Source organism: Zootermopsis nevadensis, unplaced genomic scaffold (assembly GCF_977971745.1).
Source record: "Zootermopsis nevadensis isolate Lab colony 2312 unplaced genomic scaffold, Znev_1.0 Znev_ptg000029l, whole genome shotgun sequence".
Taxonomy (NCBI): domain Eukaryota; kingdom Metazoa; phylum Arthropoda; class Insecta; order Blattodea; family Termopsidae; genus Zootermopsis; species Zootermopsis nevadensis.
In genome coordinates this window covers 8132838-8148471 of record NW_028259161.1, presented here as the reverse complement: position 1 = coordinate 8148471, position 15634 = coordinate 8132838, and the positions used below count along the sequence as shown (strand labels likewise).

At 36.4% G+C, this 15634-nt stretch overlaps 1 protein-coding gene across 9 annotated transcripts in view; it reads right to left on the bottom strand.

Moving 5' to 3' along the window:
* Positions 1-15634, bottom strand: part of side (motor axon guidance molcule sidestep) — a 199471-nt gene that overhangs the window by 116123 nt on the left and 67714 nt on the right. For all 9 annotated transcript variants that reach the window (XM_022080161.2, XM_022080162.2, XM_022080160.2 and 6 more), the window contains one exon: positions 4350-4482. In XM_022080161.2, coding sequence (XP_021935853.1) covers positions 4350-4393 — 44 coding nt within the window. In that variant the 5' untranslated portion in view covers positions 4394-4482. The remainder of the gene's footprint in view (positions 1-4349; positions 4483-15634) is intronic.

Here is a 15634-nt window from a genome sequence, read left to right as displayed (position 1 = left end):
GTTTGTAGGGAAACACTCAAGGTTGCGGAAAATAGGAGGAAATAAAGACCAGACAGATTTCTGAAAACAGACCAGATCCTTATGACACAGTTTCCTGACTCCGAGATTCAGTGATCTTAGTAATCTAAAAGAAACTGTTTTCAACTGCGTATTTGAATTTCTTTACGAATTTACACTGTCGAAGACAGTGGTTGGAATGGCTCTGCCTTCTTCTGTTGATATTATTTCAAGTGGAAAAACTTTTAAAAGAAACACAAAAGTAAGCCGGTGTCGTTATTATAGCTTTAAAGCAAAGGAAGGACAATATGAATTACAAGCAGAAAGTCGAGAATTACTTTGATAAATATATGTATAAGGCAATTACAAAGTGACAAGGAAGACATGAAGACGAAATAATTAGATAGTAACGTCAGGAAAATATCATAAAAGCTTACACAGAAATGAATTTAACAACAAAACAAACGCCAGTGTATCTGCCCCTTGCGTTTCTATTATGACATGTAGCTGAGAAGCGAGAGGAGATTTTGGAACAGGTACTGTAAGACTAATTGACCACGATAACGAGTACATTACATTTTGTGTTATAATACGTTAACTCTCTTTTCGATGTGGGTTCAAATAGTTAGTTATTTGGTTATTTTACGATGCTGTTGCAACAGCTTGAGCTTAAGTAGTTTCTAATGATAGAAATTTCCTCAGAATAATATTCCAAATTCAAAGAAACATATCACGAAAGCTGTTCTTCAAACGAATTTCAACCTTAAACTTCCCGAATGTGAATCAGAAGCGATATCACTGCATCAACATACTACATGTCACTGTTATTCGTCAGTGTATATTCTCATGGTCCACATAATCCCCTACTACACGTAATGCACTTAAAGACTAACACTGAACAATTTATATTGCGCCTACTGCTTCGAAATTTAATGGAAAGGAAATCGATGTCTGAGGTTGGTAATGCCTGATGAACGTTCACATTTTCTTCTAATACATTAATGCTACTTTTAAAATGCACCAAGACACCGACTTCAGTACTTCATCCCATTTAAATTTTCATTTATTTCGTAATATCCCCTTTATTACCAACCATTTATGACGCAACGACGCACAGAAAGCCTAGTAAATGTGCTGCATACCTTAATTACGATAAATCGTAATATTTTTTTGCACATGTGACAGAATTGCACGTTACCTACTGGACTGCAGACGAATTAAATCGATTGGCGTCGGATCACTGACCTAATCCAACTCAGCCTTTAGCTGTACAAGGCTCGAAACTCCACTGAGAAGTACGACATCCAGCAGTGAACCCTTTTTCATTGTTGTAGTCGCATTAAACTTCGTCCCACATCAGCATAACAGAAGTTTACGTATTATAGAATCTCAGCTTTTGTCTTTCAACAAAAATAATCATTGTTAATGTTTTGAATTGTTATAGTTTTCGATAAAAATGTCGTTAAGCACTGCTTCAGATTTTCCTGTAATTAGTGAAGAGCGATATTCTAGTTCATTATCAACTGCAATGCAATATCGTATTTTTACTTAAATGAAGTGTCTGCAGATCTGTTTACAAAAATAACTTCTCTCAGTAGCAGAGACAATTTTCTGAATAGTTCTCACCTTTACAAAATACGAGCTACAACAAATTTCCAGTATTTTATTATTACTGTGACATCCTAGCCGGTATCAACATCCTTCTTAGAAAGCGACTGTCTGTCAATTATCTAGACTACTACGAACCAGTAGCGCAAATAGAAGTTATTGTAAATCTCTACGAACAGCTAGTGAAAATGAATGCGGAGAATACTTTTGGACTATAAAGTCTCTGATCGGACGTAGGAGTGCGCAAGGCAAAATTAGTCAAATTTTAGTGCATCTGAACTCGGTACGGTTTACGTTTTCAGAAACACAAAACAACAAATCTACGTTTCTACTAAAATTCTAGTAAAATTTATCATGTGCAGTCTATCTGCATTAAATTTCACTTCCTGAGAGAGAACAGATGTAATTCTTGTTGAATTTAATACAGATAATTGGAAGGCTCTCGGATAACATAGGGTCCCAGGAGGATTTTCTTGGCAGTTAGTGCCTGCTACCAGAAAGCAAAGTTTAATGTGTAGAACAAAGCGACTGTCAGTAAATTGCAGCTTACATACTTCTTGAATTGCTAAAACACTCCTCAGAAAATACACAGTTCACCTCAGGATAGCGTTACTAACAGCTTCTTAAATAGTTAAGTGTCTCCCCTCTGAACGGCTGTAGCGACGCACTTACATATAAGAAAACATGGCTTAACTCCCCGAAGTCCAGTGGTAGTTGTACATACCACCTGCTTTTAAGAATTGGTAAATATACAATTTGAATTTACGGGTCTTCTGCGATTGTAAGTGCAAACAACTATTTTTCCTGAAAATGCATTAACCAGTTTATCTTTATTATACGGAAATGTTTCGTTTTACGTGATATAAAGACTGAATTATTAAATATGATTCATTTAGACAGGTTTATATGAAATTAGATGCTACTCTTTCCATGAAAGAATTGAGCAATAAGTGAAAGGCTCCTGAGAAAGTAACTATTTCAACAAACTGTTCAAAACATTTAATATATATCAGCAGGGCGTCATTAATCAGAAGCTAAGACCAAGCTTAAGAATTTGCAAAAGTAATATATTACAAACAGGCTTTATAAAATGGAGTAGAACTGACGTTGACAACCATCACGATCAGGATTGGGCCCATTTACACAGAATTAAGTCTGCCGAGTTCAAAATAGTCATAACAGGTTTCCTCTGGGCGAAACTTGCGTGTGCGTTGATTATTCTGTGACTCACTGATTCCCTACGCATGTCTTCTTCTTTCTCTCGTGTTATTCCTGTCACCGCGATGAGAACTCTCAATGGACAAGAATAAACATAGCAACAGGGGAACAACCGGAAAGTACACACGATTTTTTCATTGACTGTTTATTCCTATCAATCTTACTGTCGGACTGTTGTTTTTCTCTTTGTAAACACCGCCTCTGGCACTGTTAAGTAAGCACAACTCAAAGAACTACCGGTATATGATGTCAATATTTCAGGGCGGCTTTCATTAATAAAGTCTTCTCGGGCTATCAGCCGTGTTAGTCGGTTATCAATCGCCGACCTTTCTAGGACCACCTCTGTCTTCTGTGGCTCGTAGCCACACAGTGAACAGCCTTGAAAATGATGACAGAGATGGTCCTCGAAAAGTCGGCGATTGATCACCAACTAACATGGCTGATAGCCCGAGAACTCTTTATTAACTACCGGTATCATATTAATCCTTTTAGGCGTGCGTAAATGCCCTCTGTTCATGTCAGTTGTACCAACTTAAGCCTCTGAAGAATTAACATGTACACTTCCTTACCTTCGTTCGGGTGTTCGTTAACTCGGGTGACCGCATCGTGTTATTGGAAATTGTCTCTTTCCTATCTTCAGGTTAAGGCGTGCTTTGGAAGAAAGACTGTTTACAAGAACAAAGCCCCTTCTGGGAAAGACAGGTGTTTAGAGCACACCTTCTATAGCCTTTCGATTATTCGAAAAGGGAAGAAAATATGATTGGCAGAATATTTAGCGGACTATATATTGTCTACAGGGTCCATGTTGGTTATTATTCTTGTACATTTATGCACAGAATCTACCCTTATTTATTGGTACAGGGACGTAAAGTTTCCACTCCTTTCAAATGTTGGCTCGGATTGTTTCGCAACAGCATAGTTAAGCTCTTGATATTTTTTTTCCGTGAAAATATTTCCCACTTTCCATTTCAAAGCGGAAACGTTACCCAAGCTCTAAAAGCACAGACCTAGACATTTCCGATTTCAGTATAAGTTTAGCATTAATCTACAAACATCGACACAAAGATGAGGCCTTAATATTACATGTGTATAGCGTACATTGACAGTGATTTTTCAGTAGTTAAGCAAGTTTAATCTTGCAGGCACACATGCATCCTCTGTCTAGTTTGTGGTCGAGTTACCCTGCAGTTCTGTGATCTGAGGGTCTCATTCGTAAAGTGTTCTATTTAATTAAACGCAGTTATACTACATAACAGTTCTTTCAGCGAGAGAGGTTATTAATAGTTTTGCTACTTTATATACAGTATGTCCACAAAGTCCCTTCTGGGTTCTGAAAAACTGAAAAATCCAGTGGTGTTATGTCTGGTGTACGTGGAGGCCAAGGCATTGGACCGTGTCTGCCGAAAGGACTTTGTGGACCCACTGTATATTCCATTTAATTTTGATACAGAAATATTAAATTTGCAGGCCAGCCTCTCTAGGTAGATGGTTCATTTGAAATGTGAGACATTGCTTGCATTTCTCACCTGTACAGCGGGATTCCCGTAGAGTCTTTGAACCACAGGACCATGTTGATCCTGTCCTTTGGGGAAGGTGGTGTGACGTCACATGGTAGCTCAGCATCCGTGCCACTGACAGCCCAGACCACGTGAGCAGGTACTGAAACAGAATGTGCATGTACTGTCGCTGTGTTTACTTGTCCCGGGGTCGCTCGTCGTTATCGGGTGTCCTCAGGCAAGCAGTACTATTGACTCAGGTTAACTAACGTCGTTGTTTGTTTTCTGCACCGCAGTGCAACAACATCTTCGTCTTCATTAATTTGCCTATTTTGAACGTAAATATTACGATTCAACTAGATGTTACATAAATCAGCTATTCGTTGTGTCTGTTATTATTTGTATTTCAATCTGTGCGATTTTAAATACAGAAAATCGATTACGGACACTTCTCAGCGCGTTTTAAACCACTGCTGGAAATAAATTCATCTCGATAGTTACGTATTTTTATTCAAACTCTCTCAAGAAGTGTACGTGAGAAAAAGCAAACACTATGGTAAGTGCGCGTGATATGGAAGTGTATGTCACGTGTGCAAGGACTGTGAATTCAATCAGGATAAGTGAAATAAATCGTGTTTGTGAGCCTAAATCTGGGACAAAACACACGCGGGATTTGCACGAGAACATTTGCTTACTGGCGAATAGCTCGTGCAGAATAAAAATGGACTAAGAAAAAAAAATGGGGATTTTTTTTAAACAACGAATACTACTTTTAGAGACTGTGAGATATATATGAGATATCTTATATGTATTCCATTGGAGAATAGCATTATGACCTTTGACAAAAACAAATCATACTCTTCAGCACTCGGAAGTACTTCGTGGGAGATAAAGCTACTCGTTACTGGAGAGTACAACCACATTTTAATTTAAAGAGGAGAATAAAATAAGTAGTACATTATGGAAAATAATAAACAGGCAAGTAGATATATTGTGCGATAAAGAATAATATATTATATTAAGGAATAGAGATAGTTATGTTACAACTGTAGACTGCAAAATTCCTGTCATGAATACACATGTAAATAAGAGTTGATTTAATGATTGATTAATTGATTGATTGATTGACTGAGTGACTGACTAACACATTTTCATTTCCGGAATGTTGCACGAATTTTAAAATGTCTTATAATGATAAACAATTATAAATAAAATTAATTTAATTTGGATTTAAATTTGTTGTGATTATTTGTTATTGTCAATTAGAAGTAACGGAACTCTCCTCATTGAAGGGTTAGAAAATAGACGGTTATAATCAGCAGCTGGGCTGATATGATACTGTTCCAGCATTTACAACATATAATAATCTACAGGCTTGTCATAAGACGGATGGTTTGTTAATGATAAATAAAAAAACAAATATTAATCTGTGAATTGAGCCTACAATTTGCATTTGTGTTTCTCCTCTCCAGCAATTCCTCATTCCTCTGTGGCTGCCTTTAAGCGATATGTCGTGTAGTTGCAGCCACATGCATGATCGTGTGACCTGGTATGGTAAATCAAGTAATCCTCTCCCCAGCAAGTGTTTGTTGTGTGCTTGACAAACTATTTTGACAGGAATTATGTAGCATTTCAGCGTGTGAGAAACTAGAGACAAGCACAACGTGGTTTATCTAAGCAGGATTTCATGAATTGCTTACTATTTTCTTTACAAACTTCGACGGATTTAAACCTAAAGTACTATATTCACATCTAAGTAGATATATCTTTACGTTGTATCACTCCGCTGCGTTATCATTTATCTGAATTCAACGCATTCGACTGTAGAGGCCTTGAAAAGCAAAAATATATGAACGCAATATATTCTTTCGAAGGTTTTGTCCGGCGTAAGGTGTATATATTAATTGACAAAGAAACAACGGCCTTTGAAACAGTAATTTCAAGAAATTCATTTTGTAAACCCCCTGAAACTGTCTGGAATTAAATTCAACGCCTTGATGAAAGTTGTTAGTGATAACTCTACAGCAACTATTCTCAAGTTCAGGCACTCCCTTTAATTATGAAATATTAAACAAGCTGTATTTAAATATGTGATCCAGCTTTCACATACACCTTCTGCTGGACTGTCTAATTACCACCTTACGAAACTGACTCCATGAAGCAGAGCCCTTTTTGAGAAGCTGATATACGCTCAGCTACTTCAGAAATGTTCCGACTTGAATTCAGCGCGCAAGTTTATTATCCCGTTCACAGAAGCCCGACACTTTTCTTAATCTGAGTCAGATGAATCCAATATATATTTTATTGTCTAGCCATGCCATCTTTTGTGACGATACTGTACCAGATACCTTATATTTTAGATAAGAATCACTGCAGTGGTCCCGATCTAGTGCGGAAAATTTCTTACGGTTTGCGATATATTACATCAGCGTCCAACGTGTTTAAGTCAGGTCTCCACTGAGACGTGAATCATATTACGAAGTGGTTTCAGATCTAGCAACATCTCTAAATTATGTTCTCCCTTTTACAGAGCAATAATGGACAGAACTGTTGTTATAACCACTGGTATTATATTATCCTACTACAGGGTCTAATGTATGTACAATGCATCGGAATTAACAGGTTCATTGCATAATTAACACATAAAAGGAAGAACATTAATTGTTCAGCGTAATTATGCGCAACTATGTAATAAATTGCAGAGATTGTAACAGGGTTCTATATACTTGCCTACGCCTTCATCTAAACATCCATCACATAATATGAATATTCCGTATCAGTTTCAGTTTAAACTAATCGTAGAATATATTTCTGCATATAAACGTCGTGCGTTCTCATGCAGATTTGACCTCTTGTAAACTAATAATGACCTACGATTTTAATAATAACAGAGAATTGTTCACTCACAAGGAGAACCCAGTAGTAAGTAGGACAAATCTTTGGTCACACAAACCAGAAAATTAAAACTTAAGAACAACGTTCCCGCCTGTCTTCTAAGAGCAAAAAATCGTGCTGGAATTAGGTATATGGCGATGCGATTGTTAGAAATTGGAAGACGTTTTCCGCGGCGCATACTTAACTAGTATTGTTACCCTTTAATAGCTGTCTCTAAATAGGTGATCAGAATGAAATTTTTGTGTAAACCGTACACGGAATATTTTAAGCATACCAACAAATTTTCCAATCCATTCAGACGAATCAAAATGTATTTAGGCTCCTATAATTAATGAATTAAACACAGTGCTATATCTCTAAAATTTAAAATCTGTGAAATTATTTAGAAACATACACCGAACTTTCATTCACACTTAAACTAAAATGGCCCTCATAGTGAACCTGAATATGCGTACTTAAAAACGCTCCACTGAATTTAGCGAAGAATATTTGAGGTTCTAACGCCGGTGAAGATCTTGAATTTAGTCTTCTTTACTGTAGGTAGATATTAACGTTTAAGATAGACGCGCTGTTTCTATTTTCAGGGCTACAAATTCACACGAAGTCACAACATGTAACACCAACATCGATATATTTGGCATGGATCTACTACGCCGAATTCAATCCAGAACGGTTACATATTTTGGAAGCTGTTGCTTCCGGACAGATACATGTGAAGAAACTGGCGGTTCTTTATTTAATTTTAAACGCACTACGTAGTTAACAACTAAACAATTTTGTGATTGATCAAGGAATTTATTTAGGTTCAGCGGAATACATAAGAATAACGAGAAACTTACACACAATTCTTCTATTGCTGAACCCGTAAATGAATATTAATAAAATGCAATTAATAATATAGTGTATGTACTTTAAAATGCTGTTGGTTTATGATACCTAATGATGACCTTTATAATACTGTCCATGTCTGACTTTTTGCTGTTGTTTTAGAACAGAATTTAATCGACTTTAATTATCGGCAACTCTTATTTTGTTGCAAACAAAATCATCTTTATGATAAAACATCAAACACACAACTTTTAAATAAGACTTAACATCCATACATGTGCCAATGCACGCAAGGAATATACTAAATATTTCTTGGTCTTTTTCCGCGTCCTTATTTTGACCTTGTTATTGAGGGGTAGAGTTCGAAAGTCGTTGGTCAGATATTTTAAAAAAAGTTTGTTTTCAAACGAGAGTAAATTTAGAAATATGGACTGAAGGTATAGGCCATGCTTTCACATCCCACCGCCTGCCAAGTGCCAAAAAGTTGTCCGCCCTCCACCCAATTCTCAGTGTTAGAAAGTGACCTGGTTCACTCTAAGTATAGATCAAACATAACCTCTGTCGACATCCACATCTCGTAAAATCCATTTCCCGTCAGGTCTCCGTGATTTAATAATTTACATGTATTACTTCAGTGAGTGATTTACTTTGTCTCAGGATTACTTTCCTGACAATCGGAAATAAATGGAGTAGAATCTTTGAGTTATATGTTCGTTAAAAGACCTGGGAACATTTTAACTGTTCTTCAATAGATCACCCTGACAAAACAATTTCATAATACGCTTTTCACAACAGAAAGAGTTTAACCCTACACACATATGTGTAGTCTGTCTTCTATCACTTTGTGTCTGTAATTAAAACATTTGCATAAAGTATATAATTGTTCACCTTCGCGTATGGAAATTTATGGAATAGGCCCTGAAATTTGTATAACACGATGAAAAACCACGGTACAGTGTTGGGGAAACCAATTAACGCTATGAAGTCTAAAGTAGTCTAAATAATATTACATAGTTCACTTCTTATCGAAAAAAACCTTCACAATTACACAGATAAAATGGTTTATTTAAGGAAATAATTACTGTTTGCATTGAGAACAAGACGAAACCGATAAATACGAAATCCAGAGAGGTGCAGACTGTTGAAGTAGGTGGTATATAAAGTTACCACTTTAAATGGCTAATAAACCTAACAAGACAAGGCGAATAGTAACTACTTTTTAGTACGTAGCAACGCAAGCATGCAAATCATCAAGAAGACTTCGTGCTGACCAAAGTCATAGATTCAACTACTATAAAATACATGCTATGAGCTGCATTCGGAACTGCACGACCATCAATCAAATCTTTAAAGAGTAAGACAGAGTAACTGCAGCAGCCAGGTTTGGGAGAACAACGAATCATAAATGGATTTCGATCCAAATAGTCGCAGACATACCATTATGTACGAGATGCACTTAGTCATAGACTTCCTTTTACGAAAGAGTTCCTTCGATTAATTACACCAGCATGCCTCAGAGCACTGTCAGAGAAACTGCATAATGGACACAATCTAATTAGTGGAATGGTAAGCGTACATTCGTAATACATTACGGGCAGGGCTGGTAATACAGCTGGATAATTAATCCACTATCGCGAGGTGACACCACACAATAATCACTAAGTCAAGCATTAGCCAGTCTAGTCTCATCTAGGTTGGTCTAGTGTGATGGTATGTTTGTACCGACAATGTACTGAAACTTGCTTAATGTTAAGATTCCAAACTTTTAAAAAAATCAGAAAATTATTAAGTAATGGCAGGCTGGTCTTTATATTATCAGTAGCACATCTAGTTTCATTATTTTTTACGTACATGTTGCTGCAGTTGATAGTTATCAAATTAAATTCAACTTGATTTATAATATTCTAGGGCTAGGCCTAATAAACTATTGTTATAATACGTTCTGGTGGTTAATACTTCTGCTTCGTAATTGGAAGGCCCTGAGTTCAAATCTCATACCTGAAATTGTATTTACTTAGGTTTTTCGTGGTGGCGTTCTTCGCCAAAGTAGGAGGAAGGTTAGTTGAACTTCTCACTTTTATACCAACCGCCCTATAGTAAAGAATTTTTTTTTCACAACAACAAACCGCAATCCGCTTACCTCGTGGAGCAGTCACTGTGCTCAAAATATTTTACATGTATTTACAGAACTCCTACCTCTATTGCGAGTTAAAAATACCAATTACTTTCCGTTTGAGTAGGTGTTGGCACTGCAGCCAGGGACTTTCACTGCGCAGTCGGTACAGTCGCGCATGAAGACCCAGAATCCCAAGCGATCGTGGACGGTTTCACCACACGCTGTGATATATACACAACTTTTCCATGTGTATTTATTTCTCGCTCTTAAAATCTGAATAAACGATTAGGCTTATATAAATATTCATATTTTATCACCAACATATACCAAAAGGACATACGAAAAAAATATATATCGCAGTTAAAATTAAAACGGAGAAATTCGTCGTAGACTAACTGATAAACGTGTAATTGAAATATAAATGTAACTATAGAAGTAAGAGTAGGCGTTACACACGTGTCTAAAAGATTTATTTCCATTTATTATTAATGTAAATTAATACTATATTACTGGTTATCGTACAATATTGTTATTCGTTATAGTCCTGGTTAAAATGTCGGTAACTCTATCACCTATCCAAACATTTCCCATGATTTGACTCTGCATGTCCATGCAATTTCTGGGACAATACCTTAAAAACAAGTACATTTTTGTCCTCCTGAACTCGTGCATCATCAAATTTAATTTGCGTATAATAAATATGTGAAATAAATATTCAATTAAATTAATTTATTTAAGTGTTTGCCAACAGCAAGACGCCATTAACAGGCAAACACTGATAATACATACAATTAAATAATAATAAAAAATATTACACAAACATTAACTAAACTTATACATGTACAGTATTAAATAAATTAGACATTTTAACATTTACATCAGATGCAGCACACACAGTTTTCAATATAAACATTTCATGCTGACCACAACCTACCAGGTCGAACTGTGTTAGTACGTAGCTTTAGAAGCAAGCAATTTGACGTCATAAACAATATATCAAAGACATAAATATTCTATCGGAACAACAGAGCCTGGTTTGCAGAGAAAACTACAACTGACGAGTGCGCACTCATTTGGATTTTACAACTTCACAACCAGAGGTAAAAAATACAAACATTAAACTCATAATTAAAAAACTATTAAAAATTGTGTCATTTGTAATGCTCATATTTATTATTAAGAGTGCCTTGTAAAGCAGGAGTCAAGTGTGACCTTAGATTTCAAATTAAAAACATACACAATATATTCATATTTTTCAAGTGTTAAAAGTCATTAAGTGAAGGGTACTATGAGGAATTAAAATATCCAGAAATATATCCCAACTCTAGTCTGCCATTCACTCCAAAACTGCAATGTCATCAATCCGGGTTTCCTCAATGCGTAGAGACAAACTGCGTTCTCCATCAACCTGTAAACTTTTATTCGATGCCATATGACTTAACCGTACTTAAGTAACCAAAGAAACAGACAAAAACATGTCGTTAACAGAAAACAAGGAAATTCTCTACGCACATGACCATGAATGAGATCGTTGTTCCTCTAAATTCATACAGATCACTAAATAATGTGAATACATTCTGTAGCAATTACTCTAAACTTACCCGTCTCTTACTTCTTACGCACGAGACGCGTGAAAGTACCTATACAGGAAATTCTTTTCCCAAGTCACATATGCAAAAGACTATACAACGCACTTGCAAGCACTTCGGTGCCAAAAAAAATTCTACCCCGTTGATTCTAGAGGGTATCGAATTCTGCGATAGCAGGTGCGCCTTGCAGTCAAGTGTATTTATTAAAATGATCTCCGGCACAACACTAGTGCTGCCATTTAGAAAAAAACCTGATTCCCAGCACCAGCAGCCTTTTAATACAGTTATAACAAGAAAAGTTGAAAAGCGCATGCAGTAAGGAAAGCCATTATCTTTGGAACATGCAGTGTCTTCTGCTCTCCAGTTTCGTACCTTGTTTTATTTTAAAAACAAATAGAGTTAACTTTGCAGCAAGCATTCAAATATTAAGTTGCTCCCATGGCTACGTTGTAATAGTTTCCCACAGTAATCCTAATGCACTCGTACATAAGAAGCGGTCTTCTGACCGTGGTTTCAGTACCATCATCGAGCCACGACATATTGGCTAGCCTTATGCAGCAAATTCCAAATTTAAGAATTGGTAGTCGTACAAATAGTCAAGAACTTATTAAAATTTTCTGGGACCTGATTATTAATTACAATTTCCACAAGCGCCCACCACTGGTTCCTATCCTCAGTCACCTAAATCCAGCCTATCTCTCTCGCCCTAATGCAACAAATGTACTTTAATTGACCCTCCCTTCTACTCCCACGCCTTTAAAGTGGTCTCTTCCTTTCTAGTTCTGGTTATGCCACTCGGTTTTTCTACTTTGTTCACTCTTCCCTTTCCTTATTGTAAACCAAAAGTTTAACAGCAGTTCAATACAGTTATTGGTAAAACAAATAACTTATATTTCATGAAGCTTTAATAAAAACGCACTTGACTTATCCGTCCTCATAGGTTATTTAGCAATGCACATCAATATATTGCTTCATAAAATATCGAAGGTATAGTTCGACAGAATTTTATCTTTCAAATATAACTAGTTGTGTAATTAATACAAATTAAATATGTAGTTGCTCTAATCCATGAAAACTAAGTTTATGTTCAAAGTATCAGAAGAACAATCATATAGGATAAAAATACACTCAACAATTCATGTAAGAACTACATCCTGTTGCCAACGACTCATCTGTCTCTTAAATAGAAATAAGTGTACCTTAAACCTTGAAAAATCCTTATTACTGGCATACACTATTGGACTAAACTGTTCTGTGTAAAATTCGTAAACGAACGCAGAGAAACAAATTTTAATATATTCCAAGCTGTCTTCAGGATGCACGCACCACATATTACATTTCCATGCTGGGAAGAGCAGCTACCACCCTAAAAAAATCCAATTCGCATTTTTCAAACGAAGGGCATCGGTTGGGTTGAAGTTTCCATAGACGAAAATGTTTTAAAGTGCTCCTGGAATCGTAGGCAGCAACCATTACTCGTAGCTGCCTACCTTACAGGAGGAAGCACCTACATCTTGCCACTTGAGCCACGTTCGTACAATATATTAAGAAGATATTCCGAGGGAAGGTGTGGGAAGGAGTTCGGGTAGAAGACGGGTTTTTGTGGGAAAGGGACAGAAGAATGAGTTAGAGAAATATCGCTTCAGAAGAAAGTTCTGGTCCAAAAAGATCTCTTGGCACTACGCCTACTCGTTTGGTGGCCCTACTCCAACGATTTTAAAGCGTAGGACGTAGGACTCGACCGGTGTGGGTGGGTGGCACCTATGCACAGAGATCAGAGACACGTGATGAGGCTTCGGGGTCAACGGCGGATGCTTATTTGGAAGGGACAGTTCCTACTGCTCGGGAAAACAAGACATAGATGGGTGACTTCCGGAATATTCTTAATAAGTACAGTCGGATGTAAATATCTCTGAAATCTAGATCTCTGAAAATAAATACAAAGCGCATGAGTTTCGACCCTGAAGATAGAAACAGTACTTTCCTCCGAATCATTGAACACCATCTGCAAGACTACACGGTGTCATAACCCAGAACACAACTCACAAAGTCTACGAAGAGCCTACAACTCTTTCTCTATGTGAATATTTTGTAGTAGACACAACTGCGCGACTGAGCATTACATTTTTTTACAGGTATCAATTCCTCTTCATTCTTAACCTAACTAATATAGCCGATAAAATTAGAATTCTGTACAGCGTTTATAATTTAATCATCATGTTAACTTTCTGCAACATCATAATCAACGTCGACGCTAGAGAACCTTAAATCTCGGAAACCTTCTATAAGCAACGCCTATGTTAACAAAAGAAACTATAAAAGAAAATATTGAATGATTACCATTTAAAGTTTAGCTGTTTATTGTTAGAGTTCGGAGAATGAGTTTTTCTGGCAGCTTGTGATTTGTATGAATAGGTTTTCATTTATGACTTTGGAAATTTTGATATATTAAATTATTTAATTACCACTAAAGAATTATTTCGTTAAACAGGAGTTCATACTAAATATTATGTTCTGAAAATTATACAACATTTTTCAAATTTGTGGGAGATTTAATAGTATTCCATCCACGATATTTGACCACGAGGACAATATAAACAAATAAATGACATTTCTTGTCAATCAGAGTAAAATATTCTGTACTGGTAAATGAAATCGAAACTTTCCATTCAAGAATAAAATATTATACATTTCATAATCCCAATGCAGGTATTGTTTTTTTCAAATTATTTAGCGTAGAACCGCACTCTGGTGAAGTTGATGCATTGCGATACTAACGATATATTAAACAATACTGAACACTTTCATTTCGAGTCATTTAACCCTGAACACAGAACTTACATTCTTTAAAAATATGTACAGTTTAGGCGTAAATTACGTTAACATTCACGTATCTTTAAATCAAAAATTGCAAATGTAAATCTAGGTTAATATTTCTACACAACATTATTACTCTCCACGTATTAGGATGACATAAAACAAGTTTTCAGAATTTAACATTTACTTAACGTAATGTGATGCAAGATTCTTTAATTTTTCGCCAATGAACGTTCATAAGCCCCTTTTACTCGTAACACGTAGCAAAATTGTTTCAAATAATTGTGAAACAATTCCAACTTATAAACTCAAAAACTTTCTGGACATGAGGAGCTTGGAGTAAATGCGAAAACTTTTTAAAACAATTCAATTTAATGCATGCTCAATATAGTGTTCTTATTTTACCCCATAATTTGACAGACGTTTTAATTTCCTTTGTAAATTAAAAAAAAAGAGATTGAAAGTGTTTAAGAACAAGGGCCTTGAGAGAATATTTGGACGCAAGAGAAAGTAAGTGACGTAAGGTTGAAGAAGCCTGCGTATTGAGGAGTTTCATATTTCCTAGACTTCACCAAATATTATTAAGAGGCTGAGATAGGCAGGGCATGTGGTATGTGTCCGAGACATGAGAAATGTTAACAAAGTTTTAGTGGGATAACTTGTAGCAAGAGGCCATTTAGACTAATGAGCAGTTGAGAATGGGTCTTGGAAACAGGGTGCGAATTTGAAGATAGTACTTGATTGCCTGAGGACAGAAACCATTGCAGGGATCTTCTGAAAGCGGTAACATACCTCGGAGTTCCATAAAATAAGGCGAATTTCACGCCTAGCTGAGCGACTATTACCTTATCAAAGATTCTGCTTCATGGAGTTAGAAGTCGATATACCTTGCCGCAGAGCACACAAATTAAGTGTGCGCACATCATCACATGACTTCTTTACACGCGATATTTTACTAGCAACTCTTATCAGGTTTTCATGGCAATCAGGGAGAATTGTAAGGACGTCTGTGGCCGTGACATAGCTCAGATGCTTGCTTACTTGTCGGCCTCTCAGCTCGGAGGTCCTCT